The sequence below is a fragment of the Chanodichthys erythropterus genome, chromosome 22 (assembly GCF_024489055.1).
Source record: "Chanodichthys erythropterus isolate Z2021 chromosome 22, ASM2448905v1, whole genome shotgun sequence".
NCBI classification, from domain to species: Eukaryota; Metazoa; Chordata; class Actinopteri; order Cypriniformes; family Xenocyprididae; genus Chanodichthys; species Chanodichthys erythropterus.
The window spans coordinates 14,165,853-14,185,121 of NC_090242.1; the positions used below are offsets into that span (position 1 = coordinate 14,165,853).

Consider the following 19,269-nt stretch of genomic DNA (forward strand, 5'->3'; position numbering starts at 1 on the left):
CACAAGCATAAAATGTGCTGGGTCATTGGCTGTGGGCAGGTGGTGCGTGTGGCAGAGCATTTCCTGTCTGCCAACTCAGCTGATGACATCAGAGCAGGAATGTCTAATCCCAACACCTGCTCCCTGTTACCTGTCTCTGGTTACACATACATTTAATTATGTATGCATTCTGTACCTACACAGGCTGCCCACTCCATATCGTCACAGGAAATGATAGCCTTTCATGACAGTCTATATATCCGTCCGTAAACGTTCTATTTTATACTGTTACATTGACTGACTGGCATATCTATAACAGCTCTTCGGTTTATGATTAATCAATACATGCTCTATTTCTATACAGGCTGTTTTATCTATTGTCTCTCTGAATTTCCTTTTACCTTAGTGTGAAGTGAGAATATATCTGTTATGTGTGATGGCATATATCTTTATATGTGTAGTTTTTCATGTGATGGCAGTGTGTGGGAAATGCCTATGCTGCAGCACAGAAACCGTATTCTGATGGTGGACCACAGTCTTTTATCAGTGTGGGTGAAATGGCTTTGAATGACTAGGACAATTCAAGCACCAAGCAATTAGGCTAATGTTCCAAAACCTCCCCGTCTCTCTCTACTCTACTGCATCTGCAGCAGGGAGATGGCTAGACCCACGTCTACTTAGCATCTCGACAGGAAGTCTTTATCCTTGTCTCTTAGACTGAGGCCTTGAGAATTTAAGAGCTGATGTCTTCAGGTTGTGGGATGCGAAGACAGTACAGGCTGCTTTAGCTTGACCATGCTGATTTTAGAATAAGTCTCTGAGGGGACTTTGTGTCTGATTTATAAAGAAAGCCCCCTTTAGTTACTGTTGCTACGTCTGACAAGCCATGCCGCTCTCATGCCACACATCATGTTCTCACGCAGTGAAAAATACATCGCGGATCAAAGAGGACACTGATAATGCATCGACAGACAAGACAGAGCAGGTTACTTTGGATATGTCTCAAATTTTGTAATTTTTAAAGAAAGAAATTTAAACAATAAATACTATTATGTGGCTTTTTAATGTATCGTGTGATAGATCGCTGTAGAGCCTCAGTTCAAGCGCTTGTGAACCGATCATCTCTTCCTACTAATTTATAGCATCAAAAATGTCAGTACACACCATTTTTCAACTTCAAGCCCACCGACGTTAATCTACTTACTCCCCTGACTGCTGCACAAAAACGGTGGATTCTGCATCATGAATGGTTAGATCACCTGTCAATCAAACTTCCGGCAAAGGGTCAATTCAGCACAAATCCCTGCGTTTTATTCACCAACCGCTCACAATACAGTTTAACGAATCACTATGTAATGATGAAATCACTAAGTATGATGTGCCTTGAGAATTTAAACAGCCAGTTATGGGGATTCACAATAATTTGGTATTGGTTGTTGGCTAATATTATAGCGTTGATTTGTAATGGATCCGCAATTGTGTAAAAATACTATTTTTAGATTATTAGGTTATAAAAAATAACACAGATAAGGGAAAATTAGCAGAATGCTGTCATCTTTAAAAGTGTTTTTTTTTTTTTTTTAATAAATATTGTAGTATTTATTAATATTTTTAATTAGCTTCAAGTTTTATAGTTTTGATTTTAATTTTACATTGTTTTAGTAATTTTATTACGTGCATCTGTCATTTTTATTATTTTTTTAATTATCTTTAATCATTTTTATTTCAGTGTAGTTTTAGTAATTATTATGTACTCCTATTAAATGATTAAATTATGTACTTCTGCTTAAATGTATTTTATTTCAGTTAGTTAGGCAACTGACATTTCTATTTTTTTTCTTAAGTTTATTTTTTTATATTTATATTTTATTTTACTTCAGCTTTATTTCAATTACTGAAAAAAATTCTGAATAGTTTGTCTTAGTTAACAGTAACAACACTGCATAAAAAAATAAATGTGATCTTTAATAAATCTCAAAATTAACATCTCTTTTTAAAACCTTTTGTTCCTAAATTCACTTATGACATTTAAACAACTGAATTTTTATTTTGTATTTATTTTTATTTAGGCAAAATAGTATAGAATTTTAATCTTTTTGTTGTAGTTATTGGCCATTACATGATAAATAATTCTCAGCTTATTGGTATCGGCCAGAATTTTAATATTGGTGCATCTAGTCATTGTGGGTTTTTTTTTTTTTCAGCAAACCATGCCTCTTTTCTATGTAAATTAGGCTTTTAATAGATTATGCCTTATTCACCACGAACTGTAAATGCTTCTGACACAATTCTTACTGAATTCCCTCACATAAGCTGTGTCCTAATTCAGAGGCTGCATCCTTCGAAGGATGCGTACTTCAAAATCCACATCCTGGGGAACAAAGAATGTATGTGTAGACCGTATTCGAAGGAGCCTTTGAATTGGGACAGCTTTAGTTGTGCCGCTGTGATGCATTCGGACTTTGAAGGATGCAGTCTCTGAATAGGGACACATCTATTGTGTTACTAAGCTGGAGAGTCTGAGCCAGCACTGAATATTCAGAATATGAGTAACTGTGACCTGTGGTCAGTCAGTTGGTGGCAGTGCCATGAGCTTCTTGTAGAGTTACAGTGAGTCACTGGGTATCAGGGCAAAAGCAAACACGCTGTTATGGGCTTCCTTACTGAGATAGTGCCCATGTATTTATTCTCACACACATACTAGTGTGCATGAGTACACACACTCACACACACCAGTATGAGTCATTATTGTAGACTTACCGGCATAATTTAAGAACGATTTTGAATGCATGCTGTGTGTACTGGCTCAATTTTATTTCAAACATAAAATTAAACAACATTTTTGGGACCTATTATGCCCTTTTTCAAGGTCTTGATTTTATTTTTTGGGGTCTACTAGAACAGGTTTTAGAACAGGCAAACAAACAAACACATTTTACATTACTACAGAACCTCTCTTCCCAGTCTGTCAGTGAGGATCAGTTTACAGTAGTTCCTGTCTCTTTCTCAAATGTTCTTTGATTGGTCCTATGGATTGGTCACTGGACCAGTGTGTTGTGATTGGTAAACCGCTTCGAGCGTGTTTTGTGAACGTCACAAAACCGCAAGTTTCAACACACTACTAACGCAACTCAATCAGGCCTCCCCCCATGGAAGCTTGTTTCAACCAATAAATAAAAAATGTAAAAAAGGTATATTGCGACAAAAAAGTTTATTGCGACACTTTATCTCACAATTCTGACTTTTTTTCTCGGAACTGTGAGATATAAACTCGCAATTGTTAGTTATGTCAGAATTGCAAGTAAAAGTCACAATTGTGAGATATAAACTTGCAATTCAGACTTTTTTTTCAGAATTGTGAGATATAATCTCGCAATGGCAAGTTATAAAGTCTATTTCTAAGGAAAAAAATACTTTATAACATGTTACAAAGTCAGAATTGCGAGTTTATATCAAGCAATTCTGACTTTATACCTCGCAACTGTGAATTTATATCAAGAAATTCTGACTTTATACCTCGCAATTGCGACATTATATCAAGCAATTCTGACTTTATACCTCGCAATTGCGACATTATATCAAGCAATTCTGACTTTATACCTCGCAATTGCGACATTATATCAAGCAATTCTGACTTTATACCTCGCAATTGCGACTTTGTCAAGTAATTCTGACTTTATACCTTGCAATTGTGAATTTATATCAAGAAATTCTGACTTTATACCTTGCAATTGCGAATTATATCAAGAAATTCTGACTTTATACCTTGCAATTGCGAATTATATCAAGAAATTCTGACTTTATACCTCACAATTGCGACATTATATCAAGCAATTCTGACTTTATACCTCGCAATTGCGACTTTGTCAAGTAATTCTGACTTTATACCTCGCAATTGTGAATTTATATCAATAAATTCTGACTTTATACCTTGCAATTGCGACATTATATCAAGAAATTCTGACTTTATACCTCGCAATTGTGACATTATATCAATAAATTCTGACTTTATACCTTGCAATTGCGACATCATATCAAGCAATTCTGACTTTATACCTCGCAATTGCGACATTATATCAAGAAATTCTGACTTTATACCTTGCAATTGCGAATTTATATTAAGAAATTCTGACTTTATACCTCGCAATTGCGAATTTATATCAAGAAATTCTGACTTTATACCTCGCAATTGCGAATTTATATCAAGAAATTCTGACTTTATACCTCGCAATTGCGACATTATATCAAGAAATTCTGACTTTATACCTCACAATTGTGAATTTATATCAATAAATTCTGACTTTATACCTCACAATTGCGACATTATATCAAGCAATTCTGACTTTATACCTCACAATTGTGACATTATATCAAGAAATTCTGACTTTATACCTTGCAATTGCGACATTATATCAAGCAATTCTGACTTTATACCTCGCAATTGCGACATTATATCAAGAAATTCTGACTTTATACCTCACAATTGTGAATTTATATCAATAAATTCTGACTTTATACCTCACAATTGCGACATTATATCAAGCAATTCTGACTTTATACCTCGCAATTGTGAATTTATATCAATAAATTCTGACTTTATACCTTGCAATTGCGACATTATATCAAGTAATTCTGACTTTATACCTCGCAATTGTGAATTTATATCAAGCAATTCTGACTTTATACCTCGCAATTGTGAATTTATATCAAGCAATTCTGATTTTTATACCTCGCAATTGCGACTTTATATCAAGCAATTCTGAGAAAAAAAGATGGCAAGATAAAAAGTCACAATTCTACCTTTTATATTTTTCATTCAGTGGTGGAAACAAGCTTCCATAACATGGAACATTTTTTTGCTTATGCCTTGGTATAATTTAAATGAGGAAAACTGGGCTTTGTAACTTTTTTTGTAACAATGTAAAAAAGCATAATAAGACCCCTTTAAGCTGGTTGAGAAGCTTGGACACCAGCTTACTGCCTTCCATTTTCTCTCTCTGACATTCACAAACATGCTTCCAAACTTTGGAAAAAGAGGAGCTGGAGACCAAAACTCCAGAAACTCATCCATTTTAATCAGAGTCTACTTACACAGACAGACACACACGCACACATATTCAGCAAGCAGAATCAGGGGATCAGCCTGTTTGGTTTAACGGATTGTCAAAGCCCAGTGACGACAGCACCTGTGAATAAACATCGTCTCGCACACCGCAGGCCAGTGGTGCTGCAGTAAGACAGCAGGCAAAAATGGAAATGAGGGTTGAAACAAAAAATGATGTCACTTCTTGTTCTACATTGATTACAGCGCATCTGTCAGAGCATGATAAGGCCTGTTTGTGTTTGCAGTGCATTGATTTATGCTGAACTCACAAAGAAGGGGAACTTTTGGTTGGTCGTGTGAGGAAGGAGGAGCGTAGAGGCTTTTAAAGGAGTGGTCTTGAGATGGTGAGAAGGCACAGAGAGGTCAAGCTGTTTTGGGCATGTGGCTTAAAGCACGGATATCATTTGATACTGCCAGAGCAGATAAACTCTCTTCATCCTGAGGGGATTTTATAAAGCTTGCTTACAAGCACTTCATGATTCCCACAGAGGTAATGCTAAAATGATTCAGTCGTCTGTGTGAATGACAGCTGGCGTCCTCTTAGTGTCAATGGCATGCTTATATATTCGCTTCAAAAAGGCCATCGACACATTCTTACAGACATGTGCCAATGTTCTTGAATTTTGCACTTTTTCCCTGTTTTTTTTCCCTCTTCCTTCTTTTTTGCCATGTTCTCTTTTATTACATTATTTTCTTATCCATTTGTTTTCTGCCCTTTTTGTTCCTTTTTTAAACTTTTCTTTTCCTTTTTGACCTTCTTCCATTTATTTTTATTTCTTCCCTTTCATTACCCTTTCCATTTCTTTCTTTTTCCCCTCCATTATTTTCTTCCTGTATGTCCCTTTCCTGTTCTGGCCTTTTCCTTTTCTTAATATTACCTTGCAATATTTTTCATTATTCTTTCCTTTTCATTTGCTGTCATGTCGCTTTTCACCTTTTTCAAGTATTTTTCCTTTCCTTTCCTTTCCTTTCCTTTCCTTTCCTTTCCTTTCCTTTCCTTTCCTTTCCTTTCCTTTCCTTTCCTTTCCTGGGCTGGGTTTCCCGATAACGTTGTCTCTTAGCGCGCTACGAAGACTCTAAAGGTAGACCTTAACTGAAGATGTACCGTTTCTAGGCGTGTTCCCCAAACTATCCCTTAGGAGGTTGCTTAAGGTATATCTTCTTAAGTGCCACGTTACCAGGTGCTGTCCATGGTGGCAGTGCTGAATTGGTTGATATCGATGGCTCGAGAATCGATAATTCACTCTATACAGTCGCTGCTTCAGTGCGTGTGAGAAATCAGTGTTCTTTATAAAAATAAGCACTTCAGAAGTAGAAATTTCATTTATCTGGACTCATGATATGTTATAAAAGTAATCTAAATTGCAAACTAAATCTATATTGTAATTTATCTATATTCTGGGGAAGCGGAGCTCCCATCAGCGTGAGTTTAAGGCGACCTTTATTTAGAATAAAGTTTTAATTCCTTGGAGACGCGTCATGCAGCTGATAGACATGTAGGTATCTCGTTTATATCGTTTTTTTTTTTTTTTTTTTTTTAATATTCACAAATATCATGAATTTACGATTGTAAAATATGTGGAAGTGAATGTGTTTTGTCACGCTATGAGTTTGCACGGCAGTTAGAGCTGTCGGATAGCCTATACGAAATCTTCCCCGAAATACATAAAAGTATGTGGCCGGTGAACTGGGAGAAGAATGGAGTAAACTTTATTGTTTCATAAACAATGTGTATCTGATATGAATAAAACATATCAAATATAAAAAAAGGGTTATTGCTGCAGCTTCCGTAGACATCAGTGTAATTTGAATTTAACAAACTATAAATGTCTTTTTTATGCAGTAGCCTACTTAATTCAAATGTGTATTTAAATGTCTGAAACCTAAAATAAAGCGCGATGAGGTTAAAAACACCGAATAGTTGTGATAAAGTTACATGACAAGCGCAGAGCGCGCGTCTGTCTCTGGATCAGCGCTAAAGCACATTTGAATTTAGCAGTGAATTTTTTTGCATTTTATTCTTTGCCATAATCCTAATCGAACACTGGGTGTATTACAGCTTCAGATTTATATTCGTATTGACTATAAACAGTGATAAGGTATAGCTAAGAGTGGTCCAGACCAACCTTACGAAAGTATGACTTACAGAAGGCATACTTAACTAAGAACGTTTCGGGAAACACGTATTAACGTTAAGGTACAGCTTAAGGTATAATTTAAAAACGACGTAGAGTTAAGAAGGTTTCGGGAAACCCAGCCCTGTTTCTTTCATTTCCTGTTTCTTTTCATTCTTCCTTATTTCTTGTCCTGTCACCTTCTTTTCTTTTTCTTGTCTCGTTCCTTTCCATTTCCTATCCCCTCCATTTTCTTATTAATGCCCTTTTCAGTCTTAGTTTAATTTCAACTTTCAGCCCTTTCCTTCTCCCCTTCCTGTTCTGTCCTTTTTCTTCCCTTTCCTTTTCTTTTCCTTCCTTTTCTTTCTTTCTTTCCTTCCTTGCTTCCTTCCTTCCTGTCAATCCTCTCTGGTCCCCTGTTCTTTTCCATTTCTTGACCTTTTCTTTTCCACTTTCTTTTCTTTCTTCATTTTCATTACCCTTTCCATTTCTTTCTTTCTCTCCTCCCTTATTTTCTTCCTGTAGTTCCCTTTCCTGTTCTGGTCTTTTCCTTTTCTTGTCCTTTACCTTGCAATATTTTTCATTATTTCTTATCATTACTTTTTCATTTGCTGTTTTGTTACTTTTCACCTTTCATGTTCTTTCAAGTACCTTTCCTGTCTTTTTCCTTTCCTTTTCTGTTCCTTTCCATTCTTCCTTATTTCTTGTCCTGTTTTTAGGGTCCAAGCACAGAATGTGCGTAGGCACCTATTGAAATTGTTACTTTTCTTATTATTATTCTTACGCTCTGGTAGTCTATGGCAGCCCATAGAACCGTATGCTAAAAAGTTGTGAAATTTGGCACACAGTTAGAGGACAGTCTGAACTGCGTCCATAGCGAATTTGGAGCTTCAAACTCAATCCCTCTAGCGCCACCAGCTGTCCAAATGTCCAAAAAATTATTTTTTCCTCTGAGTCCTGGGCTCAAGATGATTCGATTGCACTATATGACATCATTTTCAGAAAAAAATATTTCGAATTTTCAGAAAAACATACTTTTTCAAACTCCTCTCAGGCCGTTGCTCCGATTTTCACGAAAATTGAACCAGATCATGTTGAGACCATGGCGACAAAAAGTTGTCAAAAAATTTTTGATATAACAATCCATTCTCGAAAATGGCACATATTAATTAAACGAAAAGCTTGCTAAATCAGACTTGAGGCTATATCTCCGCAACGCTTTATCGTATTCAGACCAAACTTCTTACATGTCATCACAAGCATGACTTGAGGCAACATGCAGTGTTTCGGCACAGTACCACCTACTGGTCCGGATATATGAAAAATGGGCATTTTGGCTAATAACTTCTGAATGGTTTGTCCAAAAATCATAAATGTGGTCACGTCAGATTCAGGGAATCATGCCGAGTCGAATGATAACAATTATTACCATATCAGCCATTTTGGCCATCGGCCATTTTGAATTTTGTGCTAAAATGCTGTATTTTATGAACGCATTAGCATATCGTCACAAAACTCGGTATGGGTTATCAGCACGATGGCCTAAATGAGCCTGAGAAGTTTCACACCAGCGCCACCTAGTGGTAAAATCAAATATCCAAATGCTTATCACTATGGGTGTGGTCAACTTATTTTCAAAAGAGTCATGACCTTAGACTCCTGAATCCCTGCTGAGTCCAACGATACCAAACATGCAAGGTTTCGACTTATGGTTTGTCCGCCATGTTGAATTTTGCGAAAAACCTGCTTTTTCAAACTCTTCCCAGACGCTTCATTTGATTTTCATGAAAATCAAATCAGATCATCTTCAGTCCATTGTTGCAAAAAGTTATCAAAAGCTTTTTGATAAACTCAACCATTCTCAAAAAACACGCAAATTAATCTAATGCAGAGCACCCAATTTGAACTCATGGCTGTATCTATGCGATGATTTATCATATTTAGACCAAACTTCATATATATCATCCCAAGCAAGACCAGAGCCTACATGTTGAGTTTTCTCATAACGCCACCTACTGGTCTGGAGATACAAAAAAGCCAAAATAGCCATTATTTTTGCTTATAGCTTCAGATAGGTTTGTCCAAAAATCATAAAGTTGGTCTTTTTCGATTCGAGGCATCATGCCGAGTCGAATGATATCCAATTTTCCCATGTCGGCCATTTTGGCCATCTGCCATTTTGAATTTTGTTTTAAAATGCTGTATTTTATGAATACATTAGCGTATCATTACGAAACTCTGTATGGGTCATCAGCACAAGGCCCTGAAGGAGTCTGAGTAGTTCCAAACCAGCGCCATCTAGTGTTTTTTTTTTTCATATGCTTATAACTTTTGATCTGGTTGACTTATTTTTACGGGAGTCATATCCTTAGCGAGTGTCATTGTCACCTCACTCTGACCATACCACATTCATTTGGTCACAGCACCACCTATTGGTCAAAAGTGATAAGCCAGTAAATCTTTATTATTGATTAATTTTTCAACACTTTTGCCTTAAATGATCTTAATAGGTCTTTAATTGCTCACTGTTGCAGTTGGTCTAATGCTCCCAGCCATGTTGGCTGGCTTGTTGTGCCGCTATATATATATATATATATATATATATATATATATATATATATATATATATATCTATATATATATATATTTTTTGTTCCCATTTTCCTATTCATGTCCTTTTCAATTTTAGTTTAATTTCATCTTCCAGCCTTTTACTTCTCTCTTTCTGGTTCTGTCCTTTTTCTTTCCTTTTCTTTTCATGTCTTCATTTTCTCTTTCTTTCTTTCTTTCTTTCTTTCTTTCTTTCTTTCTTTCTTTCTTTCTTTCTTTCTTTCTTTCTTTCTTTCTTTTTTCTTTCCTTCCCCACTTCCAGGTCTATCATTTTCCTTTCCTTATAATTTCTTAATTTATAATTTGTTTGTCATAACAAAATGATTCATGAGCACATATTTCACACTGAACAAACTATGGCATATAGAGTGCTGCAGGGAATGATGTATTTTTGTAGGCCAAAGCCTGGAACCAGGTTAGCATTTTAGCACTTCTGGTACAATCGTCCTGAAGTCAATGCGGTTTTTTTTTTTTTTTTAACTTTTTTAAAAATACTTAAATAAAGTCTGTGGTGAATGAACGTTTAGAAAATTTTCACATTTTATTCTATGATATAAAATACATCAGTAATACCCTCTTGTGAATTTTTTACTTTTTTTGCTATCAAGTGGCTAAATGGGACTACAGAGGCTGTCGGGGACATTAAATATCAAGTAAAATCATCTACTCACTAGTCCACTTTCACAGCCTCTTCGCGCTCTTGCAAACTCAAACTTTCAGGGAAAATGTTTTGAAACAAAGACTGAAAGATTTGTCGGATGCTTAGTGATAGTGACGTTGTAGTCCCCCTTCCTCTTCTGTCCTTTTCCTTTCCCTAACATCTTCTTTCCCTTTTCTGTACAGGTTTTTTATTTTCTATCATTTTAATCACCTTTCATTTTCCATTTACTTTACTCTTCTTTCTGTCTTTTCTTCTTTTTAATTACCTTTTACTTTCCTTTATGTGCTAAACACTATAGGCTAGTTTAGATTTTTCCTCTCTACTACATTTTGAGCAAAAGCACAGAAGGCTAATCCACGTTCGGGTTTATTATCAGCGTGGGAACAGAAATGCTTTGTCAAGATTAGGTTTGTTTATCACCACTCTCTCTTTTTTCCCCCATTTCTTCTTGCAGAAGCGGTCATCACATTAAATGTGTGCTGGGCTCTGACAGGGTTATATTAGATGTCAGAAACAATCCGCCCAGCCTGTCTGCATATCTCCTGTGTCCCAGGTGCTTGAGGCTGCCCCTCACTCTCTCTCCAACAAAAAAGGAAAGTTAAGGGACAATACAACTACTCGAAAGGTGCTTTGTTCCACCAAATTGCAACTGCTCAGGAGGACAGACCATGGTGCGCTCATGCAATGGGGATGATAATACAGATATTCTAATTTGAATAAAGGGAAAATGAGAAAAGGCAAGATGATTTGAGGTCATGATGCATTTTATTATTCTGTCACTTTGAAAATTAGAATCTATATTTTGGATATACAAGCATACAAAATAGACCATCTGTATGCATGCCCACAAACTTTGATTTTGGCCCTAATTTTGCCAGCGCTTTTCCAATTAACATTGTTTGTTTATATAAGATTTGTTTCTTGTATTAACATTTTAATATATATTCATTAGCAATAATAAAATATTAATATCTCCTATTGTATATATTACATCTTAATCCATGTTCAGGTTTATTTATATAATATTAATGTGCAATAATGAAATGTCATTATTTCCCATTCCCTTCACATCATGTTCATACAATCAAAATGACCTTGAGTTTGCTGTAAATAAATTTCCTTTATCACTAAACAAAACACAACATCAATCCTGTGAATTATGGCCTTGTCAATGCTGTCAGGCATGACCAAAGTCCTAAGATATATATCACACAAACTGACATAAAAGGCCGTTGATGTTGTATTCTTCTTTAACTTTCAATATCTTACTGGGACATATTGTAGAATCTGACAAGCAACAATCATAAGGAAGGACAGCAAAACAGGTGTGCACCTGGTTTTAGATGTCTTGTAGCATCCAACAAACAACCCACCTGTTTAACCTTTGCGTTCAATCACACAACAACCTGTATTCATGAAGCATTACATAACAAGACTGCTGATGTGACAAGGGATTCTAGCTGTTTACACTGTTTTTGATCATAGAATATCCTTGCCTCGCTCTCCTGCAGTGGAATTCTCTGTAAATGCCAGGAAAAAATGTCTGGGTTTATTCCTGGTATCAACAATGACATCAGGTGAATGAGGTGAACGTTGACCTCACATCAGAGAAACTTCTCCCCGAAATGCTTTCCTGCTGATCTTCTTTGATCTTGCACTTTGAAAGAACTCTTCCGCTCCTGTGCAGCTCCCTGCTCAGCACACAACCACGTTTCGTGGTTCCTCTCTGGGTCTGATCTCATCCATGTGCTGGTTTGATCTGATGATCATAGGAGATCTGCTACTGCAAAGCCACAGATGAGTTGAATGATGAGAGATAAGGCTGTTGAAGCACGGTTATCTTCCTTTAGTCGGCTTTCTTATGCTTGTCTTTGCAAATGGAACAGATAGGATCACAATGAGTCAGACGGTGCAAGAGCTGCGTCAAAAAATTCTTCCGCAGATATGTTATAAAACCACTGATTACTGTTTATTTGTATATAAGTATTATTGTTATTTTGAATATATTCATTGATATATTTTATAATAATAAGAAGAAATATTATATGCATTGATAAAATTCAGATTGCATTGAGATTGTGAGAGTCATGCTTTTATTTCATCCCATATTGTATTTAATAGTATTATAATAATAGTTTATAATCATCAGCACAAACCCTCTTTTGGCATTAAAAAAAAACTACCGTCAGGATTTACTAAAGACACGCAGTGAAAAATTAGCACTGAAAAGGCATGGACACAGTTATTTTTGCAGCTGACCTTGCTGCAAATGCATTTGTAGGAGTTTCCCTTTTAAACACAAAATGAATGGGAGGAGAGTATTTAAATGAATCATGCAACGTGATTTACTAAGGTTTACGCTAGTTAATTTACTGGTATTTGTGCCATTATTTAACACCCCAAAAAGCATGTCTTATCCAGATGCTAATTGGTCACAGCACTTATTTCATGCAATAGGCCTAATTCAAAAGCCAATGGAAAAATCCTATTGGGGTTTTGTTAAGGGAACAAGGGTGATGCTAACTTCCTGGTTAGTATACAAAAATATGTCATACAGTACCTGCAGCACTCTATTGAGCGGATTCTGACTAACTTAACTCTGACTGGACATTGCATTTATGTGCTCAGCAAACATGTATATGATGTGGTTACAATGCTCAATGCTGCAAAAACACATTGTAAATAGAAACCTTTGATGCTCTTCACAGACACAGCACTTGAAAGCAGTCGTCTATCAGCATGAACCGGCTTGCCCCGGTGCTCTGTACTACCGGTACTACTTTTTTTTAGCGATGGTACTTTAATTATAATGCTGTGCTTTTGCTGTTAAACAGTTAAAATGTCAGTTAAATAAGCTAGTTGAACAGCTTAGTTGGGACAACAGCCCAGTATCCAAAATAAGACATATGTATGCTGGTGACCAGTGACGCTGTTCTTCTCGGCAGTATTGGCCAGTGACATTGGCTTTGTCATTTGACCTCCTCTGTTCATATATATAGTGACCACCGAGAGGCCCGTTCAATAGGAATGTCTTTTGCAGATCTCTGGGCAGGGGAGCCGTATCTAATATCCATTTGCAATGGAGCCAGATTTTAATTGGCATTATGGCGGGATGAAACCACAGCGGTGACATTGCGATTCTAAGTGAAGTGTGTAACACTGCTCGTTTGTGTCGAACGCTACACGGCCACGGCAAGGTCAAAAATCATATTTAAATTGAAGATAAGAGTCCATGCCGGGACAGGCAGAGAGATGTAAATTCATAGAAGCCCTTTGTCCGTTTCAGACCGCTGTGTCATTGTCGCAGTGAAGGTGACACCAGCTACGTGTGCAACTCAGATAAGCCTGTGCACAGTGGCCATGACAGGGAAATTGATGGTACACATGGCCCATGGATGTGTGCAGCACCCTGTTTTCCAGAGTAAAGGAATCTCATTAGCTTGGAAATCCCACACTTTGTTCTGCTAAAAGGTTTCAGCTAAATGGCTCTGTCAATCAAAAAGATGTAAGATTCGGCTGTAATGTGAAAATACAACTTTATAAAAGCAAGAAAACTCTTACATGATATTTTAAACAGTGGCCACAAATGAGCTAGAGTGAAATTGAGCCTGTGATTGTCTCTGGATAGTAGTTCGATCGTATGTGGGAATGTATACATGCTACTCAATAAATTTAAAGGATGCTATTGCATCTGACATTTAGCAGACATTTAGTTTATTTCCTATGGCAACTTATAGTACATCAACTTAATATTGTCTGTAATTTAAACTCAAATTTCTGTGTTAATTGGCTTAAAGTTATTTATTTTTATTTATTTTTTAATTAGGTTGTAGAAATTGTCTTTAACTTCGGAAATTAGGCAGTGAATTTCTAGTTCCTAGCATGCTTTGCATTTGGACTGGATCAGGACAATAAATGTTGAAAATAAGTGTTAATTTATTTGTTTTTAGTGAAGGAAAGTCCTGTTAGTGTATTACACTATGTTTGACATTTAAAAGAGCCTCTGCAAGTTTTTGTGGTTAGAAGAAGGCGCAATGACTACGCTAATGCCAGTGACAAGTAATATCTTGTTCATTAAATATAGATGTTAAAAAAATTATTTTAGCATGTGCTATGATAGCTGTTGATTTGAATTTGAACTGAAACGGATAAGATTGGTTTATGGTTTCAGGGCTACAACTCTAGTAATTGGAACAACTTAATTTTTTTGAGTAATCAACTTAAAAATGTGTTTATGCTACAAATTATTAAGTTCTAACTCAATGTAGCTTGTTGGTTGAACGTAAATTCACTCAAAGTTGTCATAACTCAAAATAACTGATGAAACCTGTTGCGTTATTTTTGTTGTTGTTGTTGTTGAGCCAACACATTTTTTAGAGTGTACAACAGCTTGTCACTGGATCAGTAACCTCAAAAAGTACTAATATGCTCTCTTAAGAGGTAGATAAGTTTAAAAAAAAAACACTTTTTGAGGGTACGGCCCAGTAACAAGCTGTTACACCCCTAAAAGTACAGTCTTTCTCTGACATTGTTGCCTATTCTACATAATTCTTTTTCATTTAGTCTGTGCCAACTCCCTGGAGCACAATCCCATTCTCTCCATTTCCATCTCGTCTTTCCATTCATCCACTGTAATGGTATTAAATGGAGAAGCTGATGGCTCATGTTGGCACGTTGTTGTGTGTTGTGACGTTAACCTGGCTCGTTGAGGTCACAGATGAGGAAAAAACCCTCCTCCCATGGGACAAAGCAGCTCTGGCTCCCCTTGCACATGCTTTGGCCCAGAGAGAGTGTTTTTGTCTTTCACTTGGGATAAATCCTCTTTGAAAGCATGGCGATATAATGATCCACTAACGGTAAAACAAGCACTCAAAGACAGGAGGAGTTTAGAATGAGGGATAATCTGACAATCCCTCCTCTCATGGTATCTCAGGGAGGAAGCTGCATGCTGTTTAGAGGAAGTGGAATCAATATGCTGTGGCATCTCTGACTTGATGACTTAAGTATCACAATCCTTGATTTAGCTTAGTAATGAACTATACAGTTGAGGTCAGAAAACAGTAACAGTAGTTTTAAGCAGCGATAGCACCGGTTCCAAAAACCTGTGCAGGTGAGAATTACGGACCGCGGTAGATGTGTTTGTGCTGGTATTGCTATATGCTGTTTACATGCGAGTCTGACAAAGAAACATGGTGTTATGAGCAGGATATGTGGAAAGAACATGATTTTAAGGGTTGTTTGTTAGGCAACAAACTGAGTAACATTTTGCTGCTGTAATGCAGAATTTAAATGAAGCATGGACACAGTTTGTGCATATTGGCTATTTTTCAGTGGCTTTATGCGAGTTATCAAAGCTATGTTTTATAATATTATTTTTACTGATCTGAGTCAGTTGCACTTATGCCAGACTTTATTTTGTAGTAATAATAATAGTTTTTATTACTTTTTAAATCATTAATGTTATTAATTCTTCATAATATTATAGTATAATCAAGAATATGAATTACTAATTATTAATATTTAATTGTATTATTATTAATAAATGTATTGTAATTATTTAATAATTGAGAATGAATTCTTCTTAATAATAATAGTTATTTTTATATAATCAATTAATATAATTAATTAATATTCTAATGTCACTTAATCAAGAATCTGATTTGCCTATTATTATTATTATTATAATAATTATTATTAAGATTTTAATATTATAATTATTTAAGAAAATTAAAAATTCTTGATGATAATAATAATAGTAATAATAATAACAACAACATCTTAATAATAATGATAGAATGATTGTTCAAAAAATTATTATTATTATTATTATTATTATTAATCTGAATTAAATAATCATAATCATAATAAATAATAATCGTAGTGTTTTAATAACAGTAAAATAATATGAATTATTACGGATTAATAATAATACATTTGGGATTTTTCCAAAATTATTGTTATTATTATTGTTATGAATAAAAATTCATTATTTTTCTTAATCATAATCATAATAAATCATAATCATAGTGTTTTAATAACACTAAAATAATATGAATTATTACTGATTAATAATACATTCTGGACTTTTCCAAAATTATTATTATTGCAAATAAAAAGAATAATTAATTAATTTTCTTAAACATAATCATAATATATCACATTCATAATTTTTTATTAATAAATAATATGAATTAGTAATTAATAACAATTTTGGATTATTCAACAATTATTATACAATTTTTAAAATGATTAATATTATTTATTATTATTATTATAATCCTCATCATTTTGTAATATATGTTGCAGTGATTAATTACTCATTTTGGCTATATCACTCATCCAAACCTAATTCTAGACCTGTAGATTCCAGCCCTGAACCTGTACATGTTTTCTGAAGCATGCAGTCTTCTTCCCATGTAGCAGAGGTAGAATTTCTTTGACGTCAGATCAATATTGATGTCATTCTTGAATGATTGATGAGCTTATAATGTGATACATGATGATGACACAGATTACTACGCTATCATGGAGTTGTAAGATCACATGCATGTCCAATGAAGGCATGGTGGTGGAAATATCAAAATAATGTGTGAAAACCTGCAAACAAAGCAGCTAGGTGAATGAAACCGATGAGGTTGCGCTTACCTTCTCTTGGTACTGTCGTCGAGACGAGTCCAGAGACTGGATGAGAGCTGTGGCGTGGCCCACAAACATGGCGTAACAGGTAGCGCCTACAATCATACTAAGCATGGTGATCCAAAGGTCTGACATGCTGACGGGCGCCCTGGCTCCATACCCAATACACAGCATGTGACTCATGGCCTTAAATAGGGCGTAAGAGTACTGCTTTCCCCAGGAGTCGTTCTAAGAGAGCGGAAGAGACAGAGAGGAGAAGATGAGACAAAAAGAAAAACAGTCAGAGATAGAAAAGCAGGTGGAGTGAATTTAACACATGCAGGCTTGCAGGCAAAAAACTCTGTGCTATATCAGTGAGTCTCCATAGAGCGTCCTGACAACTGAACCTTCATGCATGGCAAACTATCTCTCTCCATGCATCTCTCCTTCCTCTTTCTCTCTGTTCCCTTTTATACGTTGTAATCCATCCATCCATATATATATATATATATATATATATATATATATATATATATATATATATATATATATATATATATATATATATATATGGAAGCTTGTTTCCTCCATGAAATAAAAAATATAAAAGGTAATTGTGACTTTTTATCTCACAATTCTGACTCTGTTCACACAATTGCGAGTTTATATCTCACAATTTTGACTTTTTTTTCCTCAGAATTATGAGATATAAACTCATTGCAAGATATAAAGTCAGAATTGTAAGTCATAAAGTCAGAATTGTAAGTTACAAAGTCAGAGTTGCGATATAAAGTCAGAATTGTGTGTTATAAAATCAGAATTGCGTGACAGTCTGGATTGCGTGATATAAAATCAGAATGGCAAGATATAAAGTCAGAATCGGGAGTTATAAAATCAGAATCGCGAGTTTTAAAGTCAGAATTGCAAGTTATAGTTGAAATTGCAGGTAATAAAGTCAGAATTCTGCGATATAAAGTCAGAATTGTGAGATATAAAGTCAGAATTGCGAGTTATGAAGTCAGAATTGTGCGATATAAAGTCAGAATTGCGAGTTATGAAGTCAGAATTGTGCGATATAAAGTCAGAATTGCAAGTTATAGTCGAAATTGCAGGTAATAAAGTCAGAATTGTGCGATATAAAGTCAGAATTGTGCGATATAAAGTCAGAATTGTAAATTACAAAGTCAGAATTGCAAGTTATAGTCGAAATTGCAGGTAATAAAGTCAGAATTGTGTGATATAGTCAGAATTGTGCGATATAAAGTCAGAATTGCAAGTTATAGTCGAAATTGCAGGTAATAAAGTCAGAATTGTGCGATATAAAGTCAGAATTGTAAATTACAAAGTCAGAATTGCAAGTTATAGTCGAAATTGCAGGTAATAAAGTCAGAATTGTGCGATATAAAGTCAGAATTGCGAGATATAAAGTCAGAATTGTGCGATATAAAGTCAGAATTGCGAGTTATGAAGTCAGAATTGTGCAATATAAAGTCAGAATTGCAAGTTATAGTCGAAATTGTAGGTAATAAAGTCAGAATTGTGCGATATAAAGTCAGAATTGCAAGTTATAGTTGAAATTGCAGGTAATAAAGTCAGAATTGTTTGATATAGTCAGAATTGCAAGTTATATTCGAAATTGCAGGTAATAAAGTCAGAATTGTGCGATATAAAGTCAGAATTGTGAATTACAAAGTCAGAATTGCAAGTTATAGTCGAAATTGCAGGTAATAAAGTCAGAATTGTGCGATATAAAGTCAGAATTGCGAGATATAAAGTCAGACTTGTGCGATATAAAGTCAGAATTGCGAGATATAAAGTCAGAATTGCGAGATATAAAGTCAGAATTGCGAGATATAATATAAAGTCATAACTGCAAGTTATAGTCAGAATAGCAGGTTATAAAGTCAGAATTGTGAGTTTATATCTTGGAATTTTGACTATAAGACGCAATTGCGAGTTTATATCTCACAATTCTGACTTTATATCACGCACTTATGAATTTATAATTCGCAACTGCAAGTTTAAATCTTGCAATTCTGGGAAAAATTTAGAATTGTGAGATAAAATCATAATTACCTTTTTTATTTTTTATATTTAGTGGCGGAAACAAACTTATTAATTATTTTGAAATAATATATATTGGCATTTTGCCAGTTGTTTATTTGTTTGGTTTGTTTTATCACTCT

General features: G+C 35.1%; 1 protein-coding gene across 1 annotated transcript in view; it reads right to left on the reverse strand.

Moving 5' to 3' along the window:
- LOC137012793 (potassium/sodium hyperpolarization-activated cyclic nucleotide-gated channel 1) overlaps window positions 1-19,269 on the reverse strand; it is a 139,904-nt gene that overhangs the window by 22,976 nt on the left and 97,659 nt on the right. Inside the window, exon 4 of the mRNA XM_067376255.1 lies at window positions 17,114-17,332. Coding sequence (XP_067232356.1) covers window positions 17,114-17,332 — 219 coding nt within the window. The remainder of the gene's footprint in view (window positions 1-17,113; window positions 17,333-19,269) is intronic.